General features: G+C 40.2%; 4 protein-coding genes across 11 annotated transcripts in view; 2 read left to right on the top strand and 2 right to left on the bottom strand.

Annotated features, from left to right (window-relative positions):
* The window catches only part of atf6 (activating transcription factor 6), a 28,370-nt gene extending 22,740 nt beyond the window's left edge, over window positions 1–5,630 (top strand). Inside the window, exon 16 of the mRNA XM_040052942.1 lies at window positions 3,727–5,630. Coding sequence (XP_039908876.1) covers window positions 3,727–3,923 — 197 coding nt within the window. The 3' untranslated portion in view covers window positions 3,924–5,630. The remainder of the gene's footprint in view (window positions 1–3,726) is intronic.
* Window positions 5,631–5,744: 114 nt separating this feature from the next.
* Window positions 5,745–15,573, bottom strand: olfml2ba (olfactomedin-like 2Ba). 4 transcript variants are annotated; one of them, XM_040052938.1, is made up of 10 exons: window positions 15,153–15,573; window positions 14,770–15,033; window positions 14,386–14,493; window positions 13,425–13,583; window positions 12,073–12,234; window positions 11,166–11,327; window positions 9,870–10,098; window positions 8,653–9,636; window positions 8,154–8,330; window positions 5,745–8,058 (listed from the first exon to the last, which is right to left on the bottom strand). In XM_040052938.1, the coding sequence occupies exons 1-10, from the start codon at window positions 15,318–15,320 to the stop codon at window positions 7,442–7,444; spliced, it is 3,030 nt and encodes a 1,009-aa protein (XP_039908872.1). In that variant the 5' UTR covers window positions 15,321–15,573; the 3' UTR covers window positions 5,745–7,441. The 4 variants fall into 4 exon arrangements, with proteins under 4 accessions (XP_039908872.1, XP_039908875.1, XP_039908873.1 ...); XM_040052941.1 differs by having other exon boundaries at window positions 14,770–14,962; window positions 15,153–15,270; XM_040052939.1 differs by lacking the exon at window positions 11,166–11,327.
* A 307-nt stretch (window positions 15,574–15,880) lies between these two features.
* Window positions 15,881–21,765, bottom strand: LOC120747231 (torsin-1A-interacting protein 2-like). Of its 5 annotated transcripts, none has more exons than XM_040052943.1 (12): window positions 21,645–21,765; window positions 20,946–21,021; window positions 20,359–20,532; window positions 20,104–20,250; window positions 19,825–19,926; window positions 18,577–18,720; window positions 18,368–18,472; window positions 18,232–18,279; window positions 17,975–18,133; window positions 17,547–17,693; window positions 17,244–17,372; window positions 15,881–17,145 (listed from the first exon to the last, which is right to left on the bottom strand). In XM_040052943.1, the coding sequence occupies exons 2-12, from the start codon at window positions 20,977–20,979 to the stop codon at window positions 16,382–16,384; spliced, it is 1,953 nt and encodes a 650-aa protein (XP_039908877.1). In that variant the 5' UTR covers window positions 20,980–21,021; window positions 21,645–21,765; the 3' UTR covers window positions 15,881–16,381. The 5 variants fall into 5 exon arrangements, with proteins under 5 accessions (XP_039908877.1, XP_039908880.1, XP_039908879.1 ...); XM_040052946.1 differs by having other exon boundaries at window positions 17,244–17,366; XM_040052945.1 differs by having other exon boundaries at window positions 19,825–19,920.
* Window positions 21,743–26,768, top strand: LOC120747232 (torsin-1A-interacting protein 2-like). Its single transcript, XM_040052949.1, has 8 exons — window positions 21,743–22,004; window positions 23,205–23,336; window positions 23,457–23,630; window positions 24,205–24,306; window positions 24,388–24,540; window positions 24,633–24,746; window positions 24,842–24,892; window positions 24,991–26,768. Exons 1-8 carry the CDS (start codon window positions 21,938–21,940, stop codon window positions 25,776–25,778), a joined length of 1,581 nt encoding a protein of 526 aa, XP_039908883.1. The 5' UTR covers window positions 21,743–21,937; the 3' UTR covers window positions 25,779–26,768.
* The last annotated feature ends 1,148 nt before the right edge of the window (window positions 26,769–27,916 follow it).

Genomic DNA, 27,916 nt, shown 5'->3' with positions numbered 1-27,916 from the left:
AAGACAAAGCAAAGGATGCAGTAATTCTCCTGAAGCACTATCTCCACACGGTCCTCTTTCCTTTTAGATATGGAGCCCCATGTGCTGCACAGATAGCAGCCTTCAAGTAGCATTTTAGATTTATGCTGTCCTTGTTTGGACCTTTGAAGTGATTAAGTGCAAATGTATGCATATTTAGTTGGGTGAGACCCTTAGAGAAGGAGAAACACTGTCCTCTTACTGGAGAGTAATACTGTACTGGAAGATAATTCTTTCCAGCTCCCTGTTGCTGCTCTGCTTTAAGAATGCCTTCCTTCTCTAGTCACTAAATAGTTTTCATCTGGAGGAGATGGAGAGGCTTGGCTAATCTGGAGGGATCATTTAGTCTGTCTTGGTCAATAACTGAACATTAAAGATGGAGTTTTTGATCTAACGTCCACACTTCATAGTGTTATTTAATCTAGACATATTTGGTTTTCTCTAAAAATGTATCAGCCACAGCAGTGGCTCCTTATAAGGGCTGTGGGGTGTGTTTATTCAGTAATCCTCTGAGTTTGAAAGTAGCTCAATCAATTGAAAGCGACGTGTTTGAAAGAGGGGGATTTTTCAGGGTTGACATCACTTACAGGTGGATGGACGCACTGCAGTCTATTTTTACTTCTGTGAGATTATACATGCGCACTGTAGCCAACAGGCTGCCTTTCACTGGGGGTTCAATGTACAGCTCTATACTGCTGATTGACTTGAGGGTCAGATTTTCCTACTTCCCTAATCTAAACAGCAGTGCTCAGAAATGGAGTTCACTCTCACCAAACCAAATTTTTAACTCAAGCCACTCCAGAAAAATAAGACTCCAGTGACTATAGTGATTATGTGCCTTTAAAAATGACTTGTTTGGTCCATCATTGAGCGCTGCGGTTCAGATGAATCTTAACCACTTGTTGGTTGAATTCAGTAAGGCTTCAGTCATAGAGACCAGTCAGTGATCCCCCTGGAAACCTCTGGTTGCTAGGGAAAAATGTGGATTCCCCAACTTGAAAACTTGAAATATTAGGAAATGGAGAACATTTCCCTTCAAAATAAAAGTTTTGCTGTCCCACAGCAGCCAACACATTTTGAAAGGTGCAGCTTTTTTACTTTGAATGCAGACAGACTCTGTATCCAGGACGGTTGGCAGAAATGGCATTTTCTATGGAAATGACCGCAGCAACCTGCTAGCGGGTTAAAAAGGAGGATTTCGCTGCAGCAGCACCACAGCACTACCAGCAACCACTCACAAACCAGTTGCAGAATATAAACGTTTCCCTAGTGATCAACAATGGCCAAGGGCTCACAGACTGCAGGCCTCCGTGATCGGGGCTTTAGCAATTGATTTTGCAGCTACTGCTAGCAACTTCTCACCAGACAGTTTTTCCCCCTCACAACTGGCAGTTACTAAGTCAAATCTAAGCGTATTATTCTTTATTTCTAATGGTGAGCATTACTTTTTTTTGCTTCTAATTGGCTCTTACATTCTACTGTAGAATGATAGCTTGTAGTTTAGTAAGTTAAAGCCCAACATACTGGAAAAGTTCATTAAAACTGGACTGATGGTTTGTGTGAATGTGACCCTCCATTTATTTTCATTGTCCCAAATCACATTATTTAGTTTGGGACCATACTTACTGATGAATAATGCTTCCTTTTGATGTAAACAAAATAAAAGGCCTTCCTTCATGAACATATCCTTAGAGTTTGTTCCAATCTGGCAGCCAACGTCCTCCTGAGATGCACTCTCAGGTTTCCTCAGATGCACCGCTGCCAGACATCGGGCCTTTATCAGCGTAGACCAGCTCGCTGTGACGCTGAAGGTTTCTGAAACAGATCCAGATGGTACCAGTATAAGGAGGAAATGAGACCACGCAGAGCAGGATGGCAGATCTGGCAGCCTCTTCAAAGACTTGCTATTTGAAAGCTGTGTGTTTGTGTGTTTCCTCTTTCACTGTTCAGGCCTCACAAGCTGTTAGTTAAAAAGACGTTACACAGTTTGGCATTCTGGTGAAAGACTGATGTAAACAGAGTCGAGTATTACATGTAAGTCCTGAGTTTGGATAATGGTTTAGGCCAGAAATGACAGGGTCATTGCTGTACACTTAAAAAGTATTGATTTCATTAAGGAATAACAAAGTGCGACTGAAATAGTGAGTATTTGTATTTACAGGAGCACTATTTGGCAAATAGAACTAAAATGGTAAACACAGCATGTTAGCAGGCTGTTTTTAGCATTTAGCTCAAGTAACCGCTTGGCTGAACAAAAACAGTATTTATTCATCTAATGTCTGCTAACAGCAGCTGAACTCTGCAAGCAAGTGGTCACATAACTCCAAGTGTAGCAGCAAAAGCCGCGTTCCTTGCCATGGGTGGATTTTATTGCTTTTGAACGTAAAAGGCGTAAAATGTGTAAACTCACTGTGATTGTAAAGCGCTTTGGGTGCCTAGAAAAGCGCTATATAAATCCAATCCATTATTATTATATATTATTATAAGTCCAGCCTCTCAGAGGCACGGGACCTTGAACTGATCCAGCCGCAATATACATGATTCATTTTTCCAGTCTCCTTCAGACCTAAATTGAGAGGGTCATAAAGCGACAAATCCAGATGCAGAGAATGACTTCCAGAGATGTCTGCTGAAACACTGAAGCTATTGGAAAAGCTCTGGTTTCAGTGCAGGTGCAAAATCGGAGGTTTATCAGCAGATGAGGTCAGAGTTACCGGTACTAGCTGTCTAATGATATGAACATCAGTGGAATCTTCCGTCTTGAGAAGGAGCTATTTTATAGCCTCTGTACAATCAGATGAACTCCCACTGCCTCCAACTGTATGTCCTGATGAACGATTAGGAAGCTGATGGCTTACACGGGTATCTGGAAAAATGACCAAAGCTTTTTAAAAGATCTTTGCAGGCTGTTTGGATTGGGTGTGATGCATATGGGGAATTTTATCTCAACCCCCACACAAAAGAAGCCGCAAGTTATTTGTTAGTGTGAATATATAAGCGACCCTTCAACATGTTTTAATTCCCATTTCTCCCCAGAAAAAGTTTATAAGAATGTCCACTTTAAAGGGTGTTTTTTCCACCCCAGGCTGAGTGTAGATATCTTGCTGGATACCACAAACCATGAACCACTTGTGTGAAGTCCAGTATCTTTTTCCAAGTTTAAATTTTCCAAAATAAAAGCAGATTGCTTGTTTGTAGGTCAAGCTTTCAGATGACTCTGTGAAACATACAGTATTTAACGTTGTCTGCACTGTACACCATCTGCTTTCCCCGGGTTTCTTCAAACACAACAGCCTGACTCATCAGCGGCAAAAACTTTCTGACTTTTCAGCTTTGCCAAACTTTCTCTTCGTCTCTCAGCCCAGCAAGAAGCATCCTGACTCATCATCTGCAATCACTCTTTCTTTCTCCCACACTCTCGCCAGACTTTTCTTCTTTCCAGTTCGCATGTCCTGCTCTTGTTTAGAGATGTTTTGTTTATCTCCACGATGGAGAAATCCAGCGTGTGACTCACCTCTGGACTCCATCTGTGTAGCCCAGCCTCCACCCAAACTCCCTGCAGTTATCCCCCCTACCTAATGTCAACTGTCTCAAACAATACTCGGTACACTTCCACTCGCTCCACTCGAGCAAACACAAAAATGAACGTATGCTAACTTTATTTGCAGATTTATTTCACAACCTTCTTCTCCCTTTCTTGCCTTACAGACAGCATTATAAGGGACAAAGACTTTGAGGTGATGATGCAGATTGACTGTGTAGTAACAGACACCAGGATCCTCCACATCAGATCTTCCAGCATCCCGCCTCTGCTCCGGGTGAACCGCTCTGACACGTTTTACCAGAACTCCCCAGCAGAGAACAAGGTTGCGCCTCCTGTCGGCGTGCTAATGGGGTCTGCGTAAGATCATCAGCGACTCCTGCGTTCTTTACACCTCCTCGTTAAAACTCATAAACAGAAGCACAAGATAACACCTCAGTTAATAATTTTTCTCATTTTTATTTGTATGAATGTGCTCTGCAGAAAACTAGTCATTGGAGGTTACAGAGGAAGCTCAATTTGTCCTCACCGTTCAGCCCCTTTCTGGCTGATTTCTGGAGCTGGACTGTAATAGGGTCCAAGCAGCAGCAGACTAGCTCCTTGTGTGGCAACACTGACTTACCCGTGTAACCCCAGATGCTTTATGTAAGGGTAATTGTTTAGCGGCAGGGGGCAGAGCATTGAACCTTGAGTTACCCCATCATAACACAAATACTTTTACCCCTTACAGCTTACTTTCAGTCGGCTCTTTTTTTCTGCACAAGCTCCAAAGCTCTGTGTGTGTGTGTGTGTGTGTGTGCTTAAAAAACATTAAATACATTATAAAAATGCATTTTTATTTAAAATGACCTGTTTGTTTGTATCTGATTGCTATAAAATGGAGTGCTATAATCATTTCTTTCTGTCTCTGAATAAAGCAAATCTGATCAGTGATGTATCAGACACGACAGATGAGTTATCTGCAGCAACAGAGGCACAAACTCAGGAAGTTAAGTGATCTTTGAACCCTATCTGGCTAATTGCTCTGTTATCTGCTGGTTTCTATTGCTGTTGATGAAGATTTTCACTAGTTAATTTTTTCGGGTCTTCGCTGTGTTTCTATATTCATGGACAGGTTTGGATATTGTACATATTTATTGCTGTTATTATGTAACAGCACACATCTGTGGTTTAATCCAATTCCCTCATTTGTTTTTTCCTTTGAAAAATTCAGTAGTCAAGTTTTATTTTCTTTCATTTTTATTTTGGTGATTTTTTTTTTAAAATAGCTTTTTTTGTTATTCCTGTTGACTCCAAAAAACATGTTTTTTTATATATATATATGAAATAAAAAATGGCAGATAGAAAATCTATTTATGCATAAAAACTAGTTTCTATTATCCCGGAGCATAAAAAAGCTTAATCATATCTTATAAAAGCTCGTTTTTGCCACTGAATTTAAAAAAACATTCAACAAGTTTCAGTTTTCTGTATCAAAATTTCAACTTACTAACTCGAACTTGAAGGACAATAAATCCTAATTGATATAATGGCAAAAAAATGCCTTTTTCAGTTGCATAAACACTTAATAGTTACACTAAAGGCCTGATGTTTAACCTCTGGTTTCAAAAAACAAACTGTGAGTACTTCTCCGTCCACACAGCTCCTGCTTTTATTTACTGCGTTTGAGAACAGTTGCATTTTTGTGCAGAATTATGATGGTCTATGATCTGTTTTGCTAATTTGAGGGTAAAATTTGCACTATTAATGCAGAACATTGGATGTACTGTTCTGGCTTTTAATTTCTTATTTGTTTTTTGTCAAGCTATGAATAGAGACAGATCTTATATAATAAATCACATATAATAAATATGGCGATAAAGCGAAGTCGTCTCTGTATCGCTGTGCGTTTCTTGTCGTTGCAGGATTGTGCTGTGCTTCTTTTCTTTCTTTCTTTGCAAACAAAGGCCTTCTCTTTGTCTGTAAATTCCTTTCTGCTTACAGAAGTACATTTGGGTCACCACAGTGTTTTTGCTGCATCTCTGCTGTATATGGGGGCAAAGAAAAAGTACAATAAAAAAACTTGTTTTATTTTTATTTTTTTGTATGTGCAGAAACCAAAATAAACACTGGATTTTCTGTAGCCGTGTGTTCGTATCTGTTGAGCTGTTAGGGGAAACCCTAAACAGAATACGTTTGATTTTTGTTCCTCAGGTAGAAAAGCTGTTCCAGGGTATTTTCGCCCACAATAACTTTACAACCAGTTACAGTGGTTTAAATTACAGGTTTGAACAGTCATTCATTTTATGTCTGTATTTATGTTCTTTTCTTTTTAGTCCTTTCCTGCCTGGTTTCCTTCTATCCTCACAGCATTTGACTTTAATTAATACTTGCAAGCTATGATTAGAGCCAATTAGGTGTTATCCGTGTTTAGCCAGACAATGAAGACATTTTCTGTTAGCATCTCAAAACTTTATTGCAGTCTCCTCAAAGCAGTCTGATATGGAGGGAGGATGTGTGGCGTATAAGGCTGAAAGTTCAAAAAGGATACAAAACCGTGTATGAATTCTGTTTCTTTGAACAGAGCTGTCGATCAGAAACATTTCGACATTATTCAGCTACTCTTTTATAGCATTCCAATGTTCATTCACCGGCCACTTTGTTAGGTACACCTGTTCAGCTGCTTATTAATGCAGCCGATCAAACTGCAGCAACTGAGTGCATTTAGGCATTGGGGAAACGACCCTATCCAACTGGTGAAACTGAACATTACAATGGGGAAAGGTGATTTAGGAGACTTTGCAGAACTTGGCGTGGTTGTTGTTGCCAGGTTGGCTGGTCTGTATATTTTTGCTGAACTACTGGGGTTTTCCCACGTAGGCATATGTAGGCTCCAAAAAAAAAAGAGGAAATATCCTGTTTGCAGCAGTTCTAAATGCCTTAGCGATACCAGAGATCAGAGAACTGTATGAGCTGTTGGACGGCATCAGTAACTCAAACAAACACTCATTAAAACCGAGCTACGCAGAAGAGCATGTCTGATTGCACATGTTGTACTTTGAAGCAGATGGACTACGACAACAGAAGACCATGCTGGGTGCTGTCAGCAAGGACCAAGAAATTGAGGCTACAGTCTCCACAGACTAATCGACATTTCACTATAGATAAGATTGAAAAGAACATTTCTTAGTCTGAGCCTCCATTTCTGCTGGAACTTTCAGATGATTGGGTCAAAATGTGGTGTAAACAACATGAAAGAGCCATGCAGGCTGGTGGGAGCCAAAGGGCTCTCTTCCACAGCTCTCTTCCAATTTTGTGCCCCTGAGTATTATTACTCACCATATCCATCTCTTTATGACGCAGTGTACCCATCCTTTGGTGGCTGCTTCCTGTCGCAAAGTTCAAATGAACTCAAAGTAGTTTCTTAAACATGACAATGAGTTCACTGTTACTTCACTGTTCACTCGTTAACTTGAAATGGCACCAACAGCCACCAGATCGCAATCCAATAGAGTGCCTTTGAGATGTGGTTGAATGCCATCATGCAGGTACAGCTAATAAATGTGCAGCAACTATGTTGCTACCGTGTCAATATGGACCAAAATCTGAGGAATGTTTCCAGCATCTTCTTGAGTCTGTGCCATGAAGAATTAAAGCAGCAGTGTATACCTAATAAAGTGGCTGATGAGAGTATAGAGCGCAACTTGATGTGTCGACTGAGGAGTAATTCTTATTAATTTATTTTAAGTAGAAATACAAAAAAAATCTTAATAAGAACAATTTTGAACACAATATATTGAATTTTATACATTTGGCCCCTCCGTTCTCTCCATACATGAAGCCATGTGGACTGATCTACAATCCATAAACCATAGTATTAACAATTACACTTAAAACAGATCCTTACTGAGCATCAACATAGGCAAACTTTATGTTGTATGTGACTTGGTGTCCATTGTCCCATGCGTACAAAACACCCTCCTTAGGATTGTAGTCAATCTGTGTGGTGTAGGTGTAGTTGTTGATGAAGGGCATTCTGGGAATCATTTGAGTGTTTGTGTGTGTGTCGAAGGCATATTCCAGGTTGGCGTCTCTTTGGTTATAGCTGTCAACAGCATACAGGACGCCACACACAACGAAGCAGTTCCCGAAGTGGTTTCGCTTGAGCCCCGTTCTCCAAGTGGTCTCCCTTTGCATGCTGAGGTCTGAGGGGTCCAGTCGACTTAGGACAACCACTTCCTGTAAGAAGCCCTCATCATCCAGTGCCGGGTAGATGATCCACAGGCCGCTCTCGTCCACAGCAAAGTCGATGTCCGAGTGGCTACGCCAATCCCAAGGCGACGATGAGTCTTCATACAGGGCATCGTGCAGCATGGTCCAGGCAGCCACGTAACGCTGTCGCAGGTCAAACTTGATGATGTCACGGGAGAAGGCGCGATTGTAATAGAAGGCCCCGCCATAGACCACATGGCCTGTGCCAATCCAGTTGTAAGGAAGCTTGTAGGAGTTACTGAAACGGCCTTGAAAAGATACGTAGACGATGAGATTTATTACATCTTATCAAAAAAATGTAAAATTAAAGCTAGTTCTAACTCCAAAAAGCACACATTCTTACCTTGCTTGAAAACTTCCAGGTTGCGGAATTCCAGAAGGTTGTTTCCGTAATAGAAGTTTGTCACGTAAATTTTGCCATTATCAGATTTTGGATCCTTCATCCATGCTCCCTCGTTTCTGCCATAGGTGTTGTGAGTGACTGGCTCGGAGATTGTTGCCAAAGTGTCCTTGCACTCCTCTGTAAAGAAGACACAGAGCTCTGAGGGAAGTTTTAAAGGCACTTTAACATCATCCAGACCTACGTCAAAGGGTCTGAAAACAATTAAAGGCTTTTGTTTTAACCAGCTTGAATCACGGAAAGGGGAGGGGTAACACAGAGAAGAGAGGCCTGTCTTGTAAAGTTCGGTCATTCACAAACAAATATCAGTTTCTGTTTCTCTAAATGAAAATGTGAGGTAAGTCCGTACTTTTGAAGTGACATATGCTGACAATAATTTCTGGCTATACTCTGGCTCTGGCTGCAGGTGGACACAGATGGCACAACGTTCTTTATTATTTACCGGGTTTCTTTGGCCTGGATTCCTCATGCCTCTGCATCGGTTCGTCTAGTTCCATGTGTCCTTCCTCTTCCCAGCTGATTTTGTATCTCTCTTTGACCTGAGCAGCCTGTTTGGTAGTGGTAGTGGTGGTAGTGGTGGTAGTTGTGGTGGTGGTGGTTGAAGACGAGGTAGTTAATGCTGCAGGAAGCAAAGCTGTTGGTGTCTGTGGCAAATCTGAGCCTGAGAAGTCGGTGGATGTTGTTTGTTCTGGTTGTTTTGTAGTAGCAGCCTGTGTGGAGGTAGCAGTTGTGGCAGCTGTTGTGGGATGTACTGGTGCTGTGGTCGGGTCAGCGTGGGTTGTGAGGGTCATAGTAGACTCCAGGCTGGTAGTTAAAGGCTTTGTTGTTGGATTTAGTTCAACAGAGCCTGGATTAGCTGAAGTACTGCCAGCTATGGTTTGCAATTGGTCTTTTAGCTCCAGACCAGAGGGTTCCTTCACACTGGTGGGTGTATTTGTTGCTGTGAATGCTTGTGCATTTTCCTCCATCGTTGTATTTTCAGAGGCTTGGACTGAAGTTTTGTTCTTTTTCTGCTGACTAATACTTAAAGAAATGTTTGCTGCTTCAGTCAGCGAAGGGACTGGTCTGTTGGTGATTCCAGCAGTGACTGTTTGAGTGGTCTGAGGCACGAAGTTTGTGGTCCTTTGTTTGTTTTCTGCAATAGGTGGTCCAAGGCTGATGCTTCTCACCGTGGATGTGTCACTCTGTGCAACCGAAGACACATCCACTGATGTGGTTCCCATGGCACTGATAAACCTTTGATGAGTTTCTTTTGTGTTTTTTGATTGGCCGGTCTTCTTAGGTGCGTGCAAAGGACCTGTTGTTTTTGTTCGAAACAATCTCAGTCCTTCTCTGGTCCAGGGCCGAGGAGATCTGGGTTGAAGCAGATTCTCTTCGATAAAGAGGTTATCTGGACCGTCACCGCTCAAACCATGATACTCAAAAACTAAAAGAAAGAGAGGAAAAAGATTTGAGCACCACAAGAAAATGTTAGAAGCAGAGTTGAAATACAATCAGAGTTCTGCTGTTTGTTAGCTGAGAGCCAGCAAAGCTTCTGTGACCATCTCTCACTGCTACGACACATCCTGAACTGTACTAATGAATATAATTATACATCCAGAATAAACACTTCTCTCGTTGCTTTAATGCCGCTTAAGGTAACAGACAGATTGCACTCACAGTTCTCTCCAGGCTCCCCATCATCTGCCACCATCGGATCAGGCTCAGATTTATAAAAAGTCATTCCTCTGATAATCATTCCAGATGATCCAGCCTTTGACACCTGAGAAGCCTCCTTATTAACGCTACTTTTGAGGGTCACCTGAGGTCTGACCTCAGTGATATGACCAGAGCCGTCTGTGTGTAAGAAGGGTTGATTTTCCGCAATGAGCTTCCCGTCAAGCTTTTCCTGTTAGACAACAAGGCACACACAACTTCTGAGGAAATCGTTCACTCTGTATTAAGAAGAGATCAATTACGACCCTTTGGCTATAAACTGTACAAACAGCTGTCAAGAATTTGGATTGGTGTAACAAAGACATTTGTGAAATCTTTCAAAAAGTACATTATGTTTTTTATTTTTTACTACCAGCAAAAGAGAATTTGGAGTTGTGTAAATAATGAGTCGGTGTGTGGCAAAGAAACTGTGTTCAGATCTAGTGAGGAGAATAGCACAGAAGAGCTGAAACTCCAACAAGCTACAATGATCCCAAATGATCCCACAGTGCAGAGGAAAGTTTTAATCAGAAACCTAATCTAAAACATTTGCCTTGTTTTACTGTCACTTTAATAACCTTGTTGGATGTTTCCTGTAAATTTTCTAGTGAATCAACTGTGTTTAAAGTCCAAGACCATGCAATCCTTCTGGATGGGCTCTCAAGTTTATACTCAAGCTGTCAGGGCCCAGCAGTATGCTCTGTGGTCTGAGGTCTGCTATCGTCCTGCCAATCCTTTCAATTACATCAATAACTTTCTTTTACACGTTTCTGGGCCTTAATCATGGAGACAATGATTTTTATGAAGGACTTTGTGGAAAGAACACGTAATTGTTCCTTTTGCTTTGGATGAATGTTAGCAGGCTAAACAGAAACATCTGACTGTGATCACTTCTTTGATACGTGTTTCCTTCAGCCAAAGCCTTGCATTCAATATGAAATATCAGTGGTGCAAATTAAAAGTGACTCCTGATACAATGTTATCTCAGTATATTACCCATGATGGCATGATGTACTGCAATCATGCAGTACTTGATGCAATACTTACTGAACCATGTAGGTTTTCTCATTTTTAGTAACAAACATTTGCAGTTGAAAATAATTTTATTGTAGCTGTATTTAAATAGTTAATAAGCAAACAGTTATTTCACTAAATACAGGGAAATAATTACCTGTAGAACCCGGTAATTGTTTAGTTGCTACTATGTTATTACAGCGTCTCCATAGATTAAGCCTGTGATATCAGTATTGTCACACTTACCTCTGGGTCTTGATTGGCTGCTGCCCTGCTGACCTCTCCAACTGTCTTCCCATCCTTATGCTGATTTGGAAGAGGAGTAGGTGGGCTTTCAGTCACACTTCCTTGAACAGAAGTACTTTCCCAAAACTTCACCTCATCCACAGATGGATTCAGAGACACCAACTGCATGCAAACATGGTGAAAGGTAAACAGACTGGTTCTTATAGAGCGCTTTACTCTCGAGTATTCAAAACACTTTATACACTTTGCCTCATTCACTTTTCTCTATTTTCTAACATTTACACACATCTCTCTACAAGTGACCTATTCATTTGCTATAAATGAAACTAATTGCTATGAATATAACATTAGATGTGCCTGAGTATAAGCCATCAGGCGAGTAAGCTGTTTGGGGCTGTATTTCTGGAGGTAGAGCAGGTCATCTAATTAAAAGGTTGGTGGTTTGATCCCTGGCTGCTCCAGTCTGCATGCCAAAGTATTCTTGAGCAAGATACTGTACCCCAAGTTTCTCTTCGATGGGTTCATTAAAGTGTGAATATTAGACAGAAAAAAAGCGCTTGTGTGAATGAAGCACATCGTATAAAATGCTTAAGTGGAGTAAAAAGTGTTAGTTAGAGATAAATGTACTTTATGTAGGCAAAATTTGTTGTCTAATTTAATGACAAAAACTACAAACTTTCTTGGTTTGTGAACTGAATAGGGAATAGTTAGTTACAGTATTTTGTTTTCCCTTCGATAATATTCACATTTTGCACCAATTGTTACCAAGCAAAGACAGAGTTTGCTATGGTGCTAAAGACAGGCAAATAATTATCTGTGGAACTCAGTAGTTATGTAGTTACTATGTTATTACAGTGTCTCAATAGGTTAAGGCTGTGATATATCCATGTTAAGATGTTACACTTACCTCTGGGTCTTGATATGCTGCAGCCCTGCTGACCTCTCCAACTGTCTTCCCATCCTTATGCTGATTTGGAAGAGGAGTAGGTGGGCTTTCAGTCACACTTCCTTGAACAGAAGTACTTTCCCAAAACTTCACCTCATCCACAGATGGATTCAGAGACACCAACTGCATGCAAACATGGTGAAAGGTAAACAGACTGGTTCTTATAGAGCGCTTTACTCTCGAGTATTCAAAACACTTTATACACTTTGCCTCATTCACTTTTCTCTATTTTCTAACATTTACACCCCTCCCCCTCCCCCGTGGATGTATCAGAGAGAAACTTGGGTTTAGTATCTTGCCCAAAGATATTGGCATGCACACTGAAGCAGCTGGGGATTGAACCCCAGCCTTTGAAGTTGTAGATGAAGCTATGCCTTCTGAGCTACAACCATCCCGACCTTGGGTATGCTAACCCTAGCAGAGGAAGAAAAACTTAGGGTGTCAAAGACCTCAGGTCATCAGTAGGACTTTCAATTCAGAGACTGCAGCTGGAAGTCCAGACAATAAACAATCATGAAACCAACACAGCTCAACAGAATTCAGTCATCATTCATTTGAGTACTTTTACTGCTGTGATGTGTCCAAATCTTTGTCCTTATTTATGTAAAGGACAAGTGCTAAAACAGTTTAAGTGCTCCCTTTCAAGAAATCAGCGTGATCAGCATCTTTGCTCACTATTTATGGCATTACCACACATCTCTACAAGTGACCTATTCATTTGCTATAAATGAAAATAATTGCTATGAATATAACATTAGATGTGCCTGAGTATAAGCCATCAGGCGAGTAAGCTGTTTGGGGCTGTATTTCTGGAGGTAGAGCAGGTCATCTAATTAAAAGGTTGGTGGTTTGATCCCTGGCTGCTCCAGTCTGCATGCCAAAGTAGTCTTGAGCAAGATACTGTACCCCAAGTTTCTCTTCGATGGGTTCATTAAAGTGTGAATATTAGACGGAAAAAAGCACTTGTGTGAATGAAGCACATCGTATAAAATGCTTAAGTGGAGTAAAAAGTGTTAGTTAGAGATAAATGTACTTTATGTAGGCAAAATTTGTTGTCTAATTTAATGACAAAAACTACAAACTTTCTTGGTTTGTGAACTGAATAGGGAATAGTTAGTTACAGTATTTGGTTTTCCCTTCGATAATATTCACATTTTGCACCAATTGTTACCAAGCAAAGACAGAGTTTGCTATGGTGCTAAAGACAGGCAAATAATTATCTGTGGAACTCAGTAGTTATGTAGTTACTATGTTATTACAGTGTCTCAATAGGTTAAGGCTGTGATATATCCATGTTAAGATGTTACACTTACCTCTGGGTCTTGATATGCTGCAGCTCTGCTAACCTCTCCAACTGTCTTTCCATCCTGAGGCTGATGGGGAAGCGGAGTCGGGCTTTCAGTTAAACCTGTTTGACTAGTAGGACCTTCCCTGGGCTTCACCTCATCCAAAGGTGGATTCAGAGACACCGCCTAAATGCAAACATGGATACATCAAGCTACTAACATAAGTGTTATATTTTTGTTAACGAGCAGCAATCATAACACTAGCAGAGGAAGAAAAAGTATTTTGTTAATATATTAATATGAATTAAATCAGGAAACCAGTCAGTTAAAGCAGCAGAAACAATGACACACATAAAAAAACATCTTGTAGCCAGTTGTAGACCTCGTTTCAACTCTGTGGTTCAACTTTGGTAGGTGCAGGCTCCTATCTTTAACAGACTGACAGGTGTTTTCAGTTATGAGAGTTATACTCTCGTCTGCATAAGCATGCAACCCTCTGGTTCATTTTGCTGCACCTGTTCGAGGGGAAAAACTTGATGGTTTATGTTGCTATTGGCTCATTTCAGTATATGGAGTTCAGTGAGTTCAGCAAACTCCCAACTGCTTCACTCGAAGTCCATGTGAGAAGAGCATAAACATTCAGGTAATGTATTAAATGTGCTGCTTTTAGGTAATTTGGAACTTCTATATGTTCGTGCTGTAATTACAGTTTTGCTCTTGTGTAAGTTTATAGACTAAAGCCCAACAAACACGTACTGTATAAAAATCTCTGGTAATTTACTGACTAAGAAAAAGGATCCAAAGATCCAAAGAAAAGCTCTGGCAGATAAAGTTCCACATGTAACAGAAACTCTGAGCACTGCTTCCTGGTCAAGCTTCTTGTAAATCTGAAAACAGCACCTAAGGGAGTCTTTAACAGGACCTCCAGAAGCCACCACTACACGCACACCTGTTAGGGAGAGTTAGCATGTGTTTTCTGTTGCGCTACCTTTTCGATGTGATCCACGCGATCAATGAGCTTGTTGGTAACGGAGTGCAGCTTCAGTAGATCCATGCCATAGAAGGATCCCTCCAGCAGCTCAAGTATGGTGGACAACTAAAACAACAGCAACAACAACTGAAAAATGATCAAGTGAATTCCGTCAAAGTTAAAGAATTCAAAACATAGAATGCATGAAGTAGGTACATCCCCAGTCCATTCAAACTCTGGTTGTGGTAAAATATTGATTATCCTTTTCGGAAATTGATAAATATCAGGCATCCATGCCACCAGGGGTCCAGGTCCATCTACAAATCAACAGTCAGATGTCGCTGGAGCATGAACACCTGCGGGGAGGCTCTGGCATGATAAATGGTCAGGAGGAAACTTCACCTTGACATTTTCGTTCCCAGCTTCCCTAAGCTTTTTTAGCCTGTACTCTCCCTCGCAGGGGTTGACCGCTGATGGTGGGGCGATGCAGGCGCACTTGCACTCCGGTCCAGAAGTGATGGTCTCCACGGTGTAGAAGTCCTGCGCAGACGCGCTCCCTTCTTCTATCCGTCGACAGGCGCTCCTGCTCAGGGGTCTGACAACACATTTACACCGACAGTCAGAGCCTTCCGACAGGGCTTTCACTTTGTCATAATCACCCAGCAGCTATAAAGAGAAGAGGACGGATGTATTTTCCACCAGCAATCGGGAACTTTTCAATTTTTGCGCACAAAGTGTAAAATGCAGGATATAAGGAAACACATTAAATGAGCTATTTATCCTACCTTGGAGAGAATGTTCTGTCGGTCTTCTATCTCCTCTTGCAGTCTGTCATTTTGCTCTGCACTGCTCTCAAGTTGGGACCTGGGATTTTCAGCCAGGGGCTTTGGCGCTCCAGATCCCCATGGAAAAAACGCGCAGCTTATCACGATGACAAAGCCTAACTTGTACATTATGTGAGGCTCACAGTGCGCAGATAAAAGAAATAACAAATAGCCCGTCACCAATAAATTCAGGTGCACGAAAAAGTCATAGCCTACCTCTGATTTTAGAAATCAGAGAGTGCGTGAAAAAAAATGACATCAAATATCCGGATTAGGCTTCATGGGTCATCTTTTTCAGAGTCACAATGAACGCAGACTGATGAGACTGAAGAAAGAGTGCACCCTGTGGGAGAGCAGCCGGCATCTGGTGCTGGAGCAACGCTGACAGGAGGCGGGCCTGATCAAACTGGCGAGGAGGAGTTGAACTGCTTCAAAAGACTTCAGAGACATGATGTGCAGCTTGTTAGTGTTAGTCATGATTAAAATGCAACCCCCAAACTCGGATTTTATTTCAGGTTCAATTTAATTTGCAGTTCCAGATTAAAGAAGGTGTAGTTTGACTTCATATGCAAACTTTATGCTGCTTTTCAAAATGCCACCAAGCCTTTTCACAGACGCTGGAGACAAGTTTCAGATGTGGATTTGCTGCCCTCTGGTGGCAACAGTGTTCATTCCAGTCACAAAAGACATTTAAAATTCTTCAGCGTTTATTTTTTACTTTAAGGCACATATAATTTATGTACTTATCTTCATTTTTTATCCCGTAGTGTAACGTGTACATATACATATAGACAAAAAGGACTTTGTATGTTCAGTTAAGGCATGTCGGTGCCATGCAAGTTTCCGAATCACAGAAGACATTTGCAATAACAATTAAAAACCCCATTGCCGTGATACCAAAAGAATTGTTCTTCCTTCTATCTTGTCACTCCAAGTATTTATTAAAATGCAGAAATTACCTTCAAAATTTTAAATATAATGCAGAGACCAAATAAACTTACAATTATCTGTTCATAATTACATCTGATCAGAGAAATGACTTTAAATCCCATACCATAATGATTCTCATTCATTCTGGAAGTCCACATCTGTATATTCAATATCCTTGAGGTCTACTACCTCCCAAATGATCAATTACCCAGCTTAGTGCCCAGATTAAAAGTTCAGACTAGAATGAATGCTTCTGCTCTCTAGCACCCTTCAAGCTCTATTCTCTGCTCTGCTGCCACGGGGAGGATAAGGTGAGAAATACGACTCCACAGTCCACCATATTTGTCCAGGTCCATCATGTCAAAAGACACTGGGTGGCCATGAGTGAGGAATTTTTTTTGAAGGTGGTCATCCACCATCTCCTCAACAGCACACAAGCTAATCTTAGCAGGAATCTCGTCTTCTTCCCCCAGCAGTACAGTGAAGATCAGAAAAGTGTTCTTGAATGCGGCATTCTCGTGGTCGCAATAACGATAAAAAATTAGCGTGGAGCCCGGAGGCAGCTCTTCAAAGCGATGAATGACGGCTACAGGTTTGTCTCCATCAAAAGCTCCCTGCAACTTCCTGTCAATGTCCAGTTTGACGTGGTCACTGTCCTGGCTGGCTTTGCTGGCTCCATCTATGTGGAGGACGGAGGCGTTCAGGGCGGAAGAGTAGGCGGAGGCCAGGTCCCGAGCTAGGCAGTTCAGCGTCTTCTCAGCTCTGAGGCCTGCAGTGAGAATCAGACTCACGGGCTCCGTGGGCTGTGTGGTCTGAAGGTGTCTCTTAAGGTGGATCCTGCCCCTATTCCAGAGCTCAGCACGCTGGTTAGGAAACCGAGTCTTTACTTTTTCCAGCTGCTTGAGGAAGACGTCTATATGCCGTACATCATTCGTCTGAGGCGGAGATTCTGGCTGAAGAAAATGCAGCGCGATAGCAACAATTGCCACTACTATAGCAACTGCTAGCAAGTATTTTCCACTTCCTACGGAGAAAAGGCCTGTGTTATTTAAACATCTACTTCATAACAAAAAGAATTACAAAAAAAAAAAAAAAAAAAAAGAACAAATGTACTAAGATTACCGCTAGTAACTTGTGGATCTTCAGTTTGACTAGCCTCTGGGGTGGTAGGACCGATGTTTTCAACATTATTACTGTGGTCATCTAACTGCTGTGTTGGGCTCTCAGGTTCTTGCCGTCTTTCCTCTGAAGCCGAAAAATTGTTCACGGGGAAAAAACAAGTTTACACAAATAAAAGATGGTAAAGAAAAGAAAAAACTTACACACTTCCAGTTTCCTCGTGGAGTCATAGAAAGTTAGCAGACTGAAGCAAAAAGTTTAAGGAACAAATTCTAATCCGTGATGTTCCAAAAAGTTCTGACTCACCATCTCCAAATTCATTATCTGACTTGTTCGTGGCTGAGATGTTTTTCTTTAGCTCAGGTTCCGGTTCATCGCCCTGGTCATTCGCTTTGTCATTTGGGATTTGTAAAGTTAATTCTGATGGTTTGTTCGTTGTGACGCGACTTTCATCTAACGAAATAAAAACAGTTTAACTTTCACAACATCCTAAGACTTTGGATCTCTTAACATTTCTAAACATTTCTGATTCTTGTGTCCCATAAGATTAAGCAAGTGCTTCATCTTTAAATATGACTAGAAAACTTTTATTACAGCAGTAGTTTCCTTTTTAATCTTAGAACAACGAGGCTAAATGTATGTTTTAATCAAAATTAAATATAGACTTTGTCTTTCAAATAAATCCATAATAATATCTGAATCAGCTGTTACAATACTCTGACAGGAACACTAACCTGATTTTGGCGCTATCGTGACTTTTTTCTCATTTTTTGATAACAATTGTTTGCCATCAGTTTGACTAGGATTGCTTTTCTTCTCCGTCTGTGTGCTGTCCTTATCGGGAAAATGTGCTTCTGCAACAGGTCGCACCTCTTTTTTAGACGAATCCCTGTCTGCAATAAGCACGTGACTCATTTATGTTAATTGCCCATGAAATCTGTCATATCTATTCAAGATCCCACACGTGGTCTCTTTAATATTCCTTCCTTACCTTGAATAGTGTCGCTGAAGTCAGCAGGTTGAGATGGTAAAGCTGTGGCTGATTAAACAGGATCAAAGCAATTTTTGATCAGTAGAAACATTTGGTAACAAATGTTCTCTTGACTCTGAACGGTTGAACAATTTACCTGCTGTAACTGCGTGTTCCTGAAAATGAGCCTGATCACTGTCTAAGTTCTCACAGGATCCGTCTTCATTTGTATTTGTTGACTGGGTTTCACCTTCACTGAACTCTGTAAAAAAGAAATCACAGTTTTGTTTGTGGAGTCACAGAAAGTCAGCTGACTGAAGCAAAAAAGAATTCTAATCAGTGATGTTTCAGAAAGGTCAGACTCACGGTCTCCAGGCTGGCAGTCTGTGTTGTCCTTGGCTGAGATTTCTTTTTTCTCACTTTTGCCTCCATCTATCCGATCATCTTGTTTATCTTGGGTTGGTGGAACACTTGTTTCAGATGCTCCCTGTGTCGTGGTTTGACTTGTGTCTGATGAAATAAAAATAGTTTAACTTCCATAGCAACCTAGGACTTCCGATCTCTACATATTTAATATTATTGTGCCCCAAAAATCATCTTGGATCAGGCATCTGCAGCATCCTTAATGGAGATTTCGTTTAACAAAGCCCAGGGCAACAGTAAATCCCTTTTTAATCTTGGAACAATAAGACTGACAATAGGTGAGATATGGAACATTTTCAGAAAACTTGACCTCCGACCTTGACCTTAAGTTGAGGTCACTGAGATTCAAACTCATCCAAGGTTTTATTAGATGCACCTATGGTACGAATTCCAAAATCCTATGTCGCCTCATTCTCGTTATCACATTCAAAAACCTGGGTGCTAGCCCCGCCCACCCGGCAGGGTGAGGATGATACCCCATTAGCTTTTTATGGCTGAGGGATAAAAATCATCCTGATCATTGAAAATCTGTTCTAAGTCCAGCAGCAACAAAAAGAAAAGCTGCGATCTGTTGGAACACAGGAAGACAGAGTCCTGCTTTTTCTTCTTTTGTCTTCCACTTCTTCACCTTCCTCTGTTTTTCAAGAACACACTACACACCATGCTGAGTGTGCCAAGTTTGATCTCAACACTTCTTTGGGAATCACCTGTTTTAGTGCAAAATGCCCATCTTTAGCATATTTTAGAGCTCAGGTGGAAAAAATTATATATTTTTTAGCAAAGTAACAAAGATCCTAAAATACAATTCAAAATCAGTTCTTTGTTGTCTGTTACAACAGCGGCTCATCCTTGAAAATGAGTGAAAAAGCACTCAGTGTCCAAAGAAAAGTTTTAAAACTCCTTCAGAAAGCCCGGAAAGCTCTGTCATTGCTATTTAACAATAAAGTCTGCCTCCTTGGAAGAAAAAAGAAAGGAGGAAAAATGAGGGGTAGCTCAAGACTTATGTCTATAACAAGGTTTGTAAAATGAATATGGCCATTTTAGGAGCACAGCAGTAACAAAACTTACAAATGACTAATAACTAAGACAAACAATGCTGGTTGATGATGTTCCAAAGTGGGGTATATAATATAACTGACTGTTGACTAATATCTGAATTATGTGCTGTAACACTTGGACAGAAACACTGACCTGAAGCCTCTGGGGTGGTAGGACCGATGTTTTCAACATTATTACTGTGGTCATCTAACTGCTGTGTTGGGCTCTCAGGTTCTTGCCGTCTTTCCTCTGAAGCTGAAAAATTGTTCACGGGAAAAAAACAAGTTTACACAAATAAAACATGGTAAAGAAAAGAAAAAACAACTTACACACTTCCAGTTTCCTCGTGGAGTCATAGAAAGTTAGCAGACTGAAGCAAAAAGTTTAAGGAACAAATTCTAATCCGTGATGTTCCAAAAAGTTCTGACTCACCATCTCCAAATTCTTTATCTGACTTGTTCGTGGCTGAAATGTTTTTCTTTAGCTCAGGTTCCGGTTCATCGCCCTGGTCATTCGCTTTGTCATTTGGGATTTGTGAAGTTAATTCTGATGGTTCGTTCGTTGTGACGCGACTTTCATCTAACGAAATAAAAACAGTTTAACTGTTCCAAAGTGGGGTATATAATATAACTGATTGTTGACTAATATCTGAATTATGTGCTGTAACACTTGGACAGAAACACTGACCTGAAGCAGTCCCTTCTGTTGTGGCTAATTTCTCTTTTTTTATTGTCTCTTTTTTGCAGTCACCACGATTTATAACATCAGCTTCACTTTCTTCGCTTTTCTCCTCCATCGGTGGGCTGTCCTCACCAGGAACATGTTCTTCATTACAACATTGTACCTTATTTTGCACCCTTTCTGCAAAAAACACATGTTTGAATTTTCATTAATTATTTTACATTGGTGCAATAAATATATGTGCTATCCTTACAATGCTTACTCTCTCTCTCTCTCAATCTTTTCAAAAGGTTCAAAAAAGTAAAACTTAATAGTGATAAACATGTTCAAGATAAACATATTTGTTCTATACAGATCTTAGTTATAACTGATTTTTTTGTATTTATTTACATTTCATCACGAGAAACAAATAACATTTTAGTTCAGAAACATGCTATAACTGAAGTAAATGCCAAATATTAACCGTACATGTGTTCAGTATTTCTTGAAATAGAGATAAACATTAGTTATGTCTGTACTGCTTTAACAATGCAGCGAGTCGACCACCAAACAGCAAACACTGGCTGAGCAACAAAGAAATATTAGAATTTTACCTGCTGCGTTCGGACTGGGGACTTCCTTTTCCATGTCTTTAGGTAGATGGTCTTCCTTTTCTTCACTTAGGGTTCACTGGATGGTTCAAGCGTGAATAAAACAAATAAGCATTACATGTTTTTCTTTTTTATGCGAAGCCACGAGTTACAGTTTGTCGTCAGATGTTCAAAGGTCCAAACAAATATTGTAAATCTGCTTACGTGCATGTCAACAGAGCCAAGCTCAAAGGCAGTCTCGCTAGAGTGAAAGAAGAACGAGAACAACCATTACGCTCCTCAACTTTTCAAACTGTCACTAAATAAAAAGGAAATATGTACATTGCAATTTGGAAGTATTAATTTGTGGCTGTGCTTTCGTGGATTTGCTAAATAATAATTTGCTACTAAATCGAAACTGAACTTGCTGCGAGGTGACAGTAAGCAAGCCGAAGAAAAGCTAGTATAAATTATTGCGAGAGAAATAACTACTCGCCGGGAACTAAGCTCTAATGACATGCACGAAACGTAAATTGTTGGTAACCATAATTAAAGAGAACTAGCTATTTAAGTGACAAAAGATAACTAAGCTAGCCCAGCCAGAGAGATGCTAATTTAGCCAACAGTTACCAAAGCATTACTTGGGTGTTATTGTAAAAAAAAAAATGCCTTCGTGTAACTCAAAAGTCATAACGATACGCTTTTCTGATTACTGCTCCATACCAAATATGTCACGGATCATATCGCCGTAGATCATACGCTTCCTTAGCTTTCAGTTAGCATATGTGACACTCATAGCAGACTAAATTCTGAAGCGGAACGTTTTATTAGTGCTTTTGTTTCTGTCGAGATAACTAAACGTTGCACTATTTTCCGGACGGCAACGGTGTCCTGTCAAGAAATGTCCCCCCAGCTACAGGGAAGTCCAGTGATTGTAGCTTGTTTGTGCGCGCGATGTTACGTCGCATTGTTTAGTTGAAGTTGTTTGGCATCGCTCAATTGAATTTGAGTTACAAATGGATACCAGAGACTCTGAAGATAAGCTCTCTCGTCCCATGACTAGATCGACACGACGGATGTCAGGTAAAGGTGAACTCTGTTCGAGTGATATGTCAATTAACTAGCTTAGCCATCGGAATTAGCTCCCTCATACTCACAAGTTTAAAAGAAAATCAGATTTGGATAGGTGCTTTGGCTAATGTTAGCAGGCTTCACCGGTGTAAATGACCCTCAGATAGGAATCTGTATTAAAATTAACTTAATGTTTCAGTTCCTGGTACGAGTTCAGGCACAACTTTAAAACCAATGAGTTATCTCGTTACATTGAAATGCTTTGCTATATATTAGCCATTATCTATGTGAGGGTTTTTTTGTTGTTGTTTGTTGTGTTTTGTTTTTTAGCGCTGTGTCTCGAAACAGTTTACAGCAGCAGCGAAATTAAAATCACAAACTGACTTTCGCTTTTAGCACTGGCGGTCAGTGACAGGGATCAACGTTTCATTAAGCCGCTAAACACACTGATATATGGGCAAACTGTGAAAAGCAAAGTTGGACTGACTTGATATTGAGTGCAACTGGTCTGTGGAAATATGAGTTTTCCTTTTAAGAGCATTCTGAAGTCAATGACAGAGTAGTTCAAAAATGAAAATTCACAGGCTTTTACTGTGAAATCCAAAATAAGATGGCATTGACGGGGCTACTGGAGTACAGGGGTGTGTCATTTGGATGTAACATTAGAGTGTGTAAACAAGACTAAATGATATTTGTTATTATGTACTTAACATATCTGCAAATTAACTCGAAGCTTTTATTTTGCAATTAGGTTTCGAATGCTTTTATTTTGAAATGAGGGTTAATGTTGAAGCTACATTTACTTGAAGGTGGTTTTTATTTTGAAATCAGGTTTCCGCGTCTCTTGCCATAATACTAGAATACATAGGGAACACAAAGCAAAATGGAGGCTGGCTGGACACCAGTTCTGTTTCAGGGTTTTTTCTTCTTTTGGCTGCTCCTGTCAGCGGTCCCCACAGGGGATCATCTCCGTCTTTTTCACCCTGTCCCTAGCTCTGCATGTCCTCCTTCACATCATCCAGGAATCTCTTCTTTTGTGTTCCTCTTTTCCTCCTGCCTGGCATTTGCATTTTCAACCTCCTTTGCCCAGTATATTCACTATCCTTCCTCTGCACTTGTCCAAACTATCTCAGCCTTGCCTCTCTATTTCTCTAAATAACTTATCCTGAGCTGTCCATGTGTTATACTCATTTCTAATCCTGTCTTCCAAAGGGTCGAGTTATGAGGCAACTCCTAGGCAGCCTATAAAGAGGACCAAAAGAAAAAAAGCACAAGCTGACGCTGCTGATGCTCCTACATCAGTTAATGGTACCAAAGATGGGGAGCCTGACTTTGAAGTTGGAGGTTAGTTGCTGGAATTAAGTATTAGCCTAATTTTAATGGCTGATTACCCTTAGTTACCCTCACTGTTCGAGGCACTGTTAAAAAACAAACAATCCGTGTCTATTATTTATTACCTAACAGAGTCCCCTAGCAAGAAGAGCCGACTGGATGCTGAAGAAGCAGTGTTTGACGAGAGCGCTGAAAGTAAGATGGATGTTGAGGAATCATCTGGAGACATTCATAAAAATGAAGACCAGGAAATGGATATTGAACGGGATTCCTTTAAAGTCACTGATCTGCCAAACATACACAAAGGTTTGTACTACAACTAGTGAACATTCATTATGAAATAAATCATAGAGATTAGATAATATTCCCTTTTAATTTATTTTTATTTAATGTAAAGAACAAATGGATAATACAGTAACTTAAAACATAGGGAGGCTGTATAAAGTGTAAATAAAACAGGACTGAATTAAGTTATCAAAACACCACATTTAAATGTCCAAAGATTGATTCTGTTCATCAACCTGTTCCAAAATCTTCTACACAGTACATTTGCTAAATGACTGAAACTATGACTATGCAAATGTACTGTTTATAAGGTTGGGGAAACCTGCAGTCAGCTGAGATTGGAGATTCTCCCTCTGAAAACGCTACGTCCAGATGAACAGAATCAGACTTTGGAGATTTACTTACCTGGATGATTGAGAATGCATCACATTTAAATAAAAAAAATTAAAATAAAAACAAAGGCAAACATCTTGGACCAATACTTTATTTTCACTATATAAGCCATATAATAATATACAAATACACTTTGTGTTAAGTTACTTTTCTTTTATGACTTTATTAGGATTTTATCTTAAAAATCTTCTGCTTAACACAGATGCTCTCGGAGATAGGAGCTTAAATCCCCGTGTAGTGCTTGATGAGCTCTACAGACCCAGTCTTAAGACTGAGGGTCCCAACTTGATGAAATCCAAGAAAGGTAGAAAAATGCTCCATCATCCTTGACATTCAGAGTGTTAAATTATAGTGCAAGTTATTTGACCTAACCTATTTTGTTTAGTTTCAGCAACACCAGCACCTAAAGCACCTGCACCCCCCACCAAGCCTGTCGCACAGATCAGCGCGACAGTGAACAGACATCATTCACCGGCTCTCAAGCCGTCCAGCGTGGCAGACTACAAGAGGACGATGATGCTCAAAGCCCAGAGCGCTGGTATTGTGCTGCTCATATTCTGTATAGAAAGGTTGAGCGTCTGCGTGATGAATTTTTGATCTTTGAAAAGATGTTTTCTTTTCTAAATTCAGCCTCATCTTCAGATTTATCCAAACTTAACCACCTTACCCCAAGTGTGCATATGAGACGTGTGAATAACGTTCCAAGAAAAGAGACTATTTCAAGAAAAGAGACCAAAGAATCTGGTATTGCTGCTTTATCTCAGTATTCTCTCTCTGCAACACCTGCTATAGTGGTGACATCTGTGCATTAATATAATCATGTTTTCTTTTATTAAAAGACAAACAGAAACCTGTTGCTACCAAGAAACGCCCCAGAAATTCCTCTAGAGGTAAGTTTGTCATTTTAATTATTATCTTTAGACCTGATGATGCTTTTTAAACATTATTTATTAACTTTGTGTGTTCTTTTGTTTCTGTGTTATTAAAGGGTTCACGTGGTGTTTGTGGGGTTTAGTTCGCCTGGTAGTTCTCCTGGTACTATTTGTGATCGGGACATTGCTGATATACAAGATCGTCCCTTTACTCCAAGACATGACACGTGGTGGAGGGCAGTCATCCAGGGCTGTGAAGCCAGAAAGGTTTGCTGATCAATTGTCTGATCTTCAGACTCAGTTCCCCAGTCAGCGGTCTGAATTGTGGAAGTTCAGCAAAATCCACCTGGAGAACCACCTTAAAGCAGCCCATCCCTCTGAGCCAGTCAGTCTGATTTTCACTGCAGGCCAGGAAGCTGAGAGGACACTGCAGTGCCTTGCTCGGGGTCTGGCTGCTTCCTTCTCATCTGCCCTCAATGCCTCTTTCCTTGACATTGATGGAAAAAGCAAAGCAGGCCAGGACAGTGATAAGGTGAAGTTAGACATTGACAGTCAGCTGCAAGCAGCGTTTGAGGGAGAAAAACCTGTGGCCATCATTCATCGTTTGGAAGAGCTGCCACCAGGCTCCACTCTCATTTTTTATCGCTACTGCGACCACGAGAATGCCGCATATAAGCGGGTTTTCTTGTTGTTTTCTGTGCTGCTGCCTCAAGATGAGATCCCGAAGGAAAAGAGTTTAAAAGAGGTGGAAGAGATGGTGCAAGACTATCTTAAGGAGAGGCTGGTGGACACCAGTGGCAAAACTTATAATATAATGAATAATGATAAGTTTGGTGGTCTGTGGAGTCGCATCTCCCATCTTGTCCTGCCTGTGGTGTCTGAGGTGGAGAAGAAAGGATGCTGAAAAAACCAAGCTGCCTGATTCTTCTTTGCACTGTAGAAGGAGCTACGAGAAAGGAGAAACGTGGAAGTATGATGTGTGCTGTGATAATTCATTTACAGCATTCGATAATTGTGTTATTCTTTCTCTCAGAGATTACATTGTACTTAAATTGAAGTCAAACGCATATGATTTGGTTCGACTGCACAAAAATTTAAACAGTTTTTACTCATGCATGCACGTTAAAAGAGGTTACAGTGTTACACCATCATTCCACTTCACAAGTGTGGCGATAATCTTTTCTCATGTGCATGCAATCTACGAAACACAGACTGACTGAGCTGTTTAATTTTTTGTTGCCTGTTAAAGCCTGCATCGTTTCTCAGCAGCTTTTAATGACCATCTCATTTTTTTCATCATCCTCAGCTTTTCTTTACTGGAACTATAAAAAAAAAAGTTTTGTTTTCAGTGAAAATTCATATTTCATCTTTTATTCTGCTGTCCAAGACAACCAGGTAACTTCATTTAATTCTTTATTTTTTGTGTGAGTGCTGGAAATGCTTGGTTTTGACTTAAGTGTCTGTCTTTTTGAGCAACAGCTTTTTAAGGTGAATATTTTATATTCTTTGCTTTTTTCTAAATATGTATATTTGTGTCATGTTTCCTGGATTGAGGTATTTTTTTAAAGCTGTGTATATATGTGGATTTGATATTAAATGGTCTTTTGAACATGTTGTCACTTCACATTGTGAGCTACTCGCAATGTGGTTTATATCTGTAAAAAATATTTTGGATAAATACTGATTAGCTCGTCCCAGACTGTGCCTTAAACACATATGAAGAATACACTGTATTTAATTAGAGTAAAAACTTTCTCCAGTCATTTATACTAGCGCACATGACAACATGTGAACTTGTTTGTGCTGTTTCCTGTCATACATCTCATTCCTCTTGTTATTCTGAGCACTCATAAACACCTGAATATTATCAATAAAGATAATTTTGATACATAGAGGAGTGAATTGTCTAATTGTTTATGTTAATAATGAGCTAGGCTACTACTGTTAGCTACAAATATGAAACTGAGGCTACAGTTCTTACAGGCTCAGCAAAACCAGACAACTAGACTGTAAAAATGGTGCCTGGTCTGATGAGTCTATTGTAATGTTGTGACAGTAGGGTCAGAATTTGGTATAGACAACGTGCGAGCATGGATCCATCCTTCTTTCTCTCAACGGTCAAGGTGTTGGTGGCGACATAATTCTTGGCATATTTTAGAGTCTTAACACTTGTTGAGCATTGTTTAAATGCCACAGTCTACCTGAGTGTTGTAACTGTTTATGACCACAATGTAGCCACCTGCATTAAAAAACACAACACACCATGTAACAAAGTTCAGTTAACCTCAAACTTGTTTACAGTACTCAGATTGCCTCCACAGTTACCAAATCCTGATCCAGTCCAGGACTTTGAAGGTAAAAATGTTCTAAATGCAAGAATGTGTGGGGGGGGGAAAAGTGAACTTTCAGTTTTCATCTTCACACACTTGTGTTTTAAATTTACAGCTACAGAAAAAACATCCACAAATGTTTAGATTGATATCTACACAAATATACCGTAATTCAAATTAAATTTTTGGGGGGATGTGATGAAATGAAATTTAGATCATGATAAATGTGTAGCAACTGCGTGAGGCTATGATGTTAATATGGACCAAAATCACAAAGAATTAAGACAGCAGGAACTCTAATAAAGCATCCACTGGGTGTAACTTATCTTTACTAAAAATTAAAGTCTCCAACTGTGAAACGAGGACTTGACATCTATTCAGCACATAAGAAGTCAAACATTTACTAAGCAGGAGTTACGACTCACTTCTTAAGAAACCTGACAGTTCAAAAGTCCATTTCAAGATTATGTTTACAGACACTGTTCTGTATCGATAACATTAAAATTAGGTTTGACACAAAGTATGAATATTTCTTTACTTTTATTTAAATGTGTCCAGATGAAGATATACATTGTAGCTGCTAGAAGAGCATTAGTACGGCTCTAAGAACAGGAAGTTACAGCAAGTTTAATCATTTTCTAAGCAGTTGATAAATGCATCTCTGTGTCTTGGCAGAGTTTAACTGAGTGAGTCACCAAATAGACCATAGACA

Source organism: Simochromis diagramma, unplaced genomic scaffold, assembly GCF_900408965.1.
Source record: "Simochromis diagramma unplaced genomic scaffold, fSimDia1.1 OVJJ01000419.1, whole genome shotgun sequence".
Taxonomy (NCBI): domain Eukaryota; kingdom Metazoa; phylum Chordata; class Actinopteri; order Cichliformes; family Cichlidae; genus Simochromis; species Simochromis diagramma.
The sequence above is the reverse complement of the archived record's forward strand: the minus strand, read 5'-3'. Positions and strand labels throughout refer to the sequence as shown.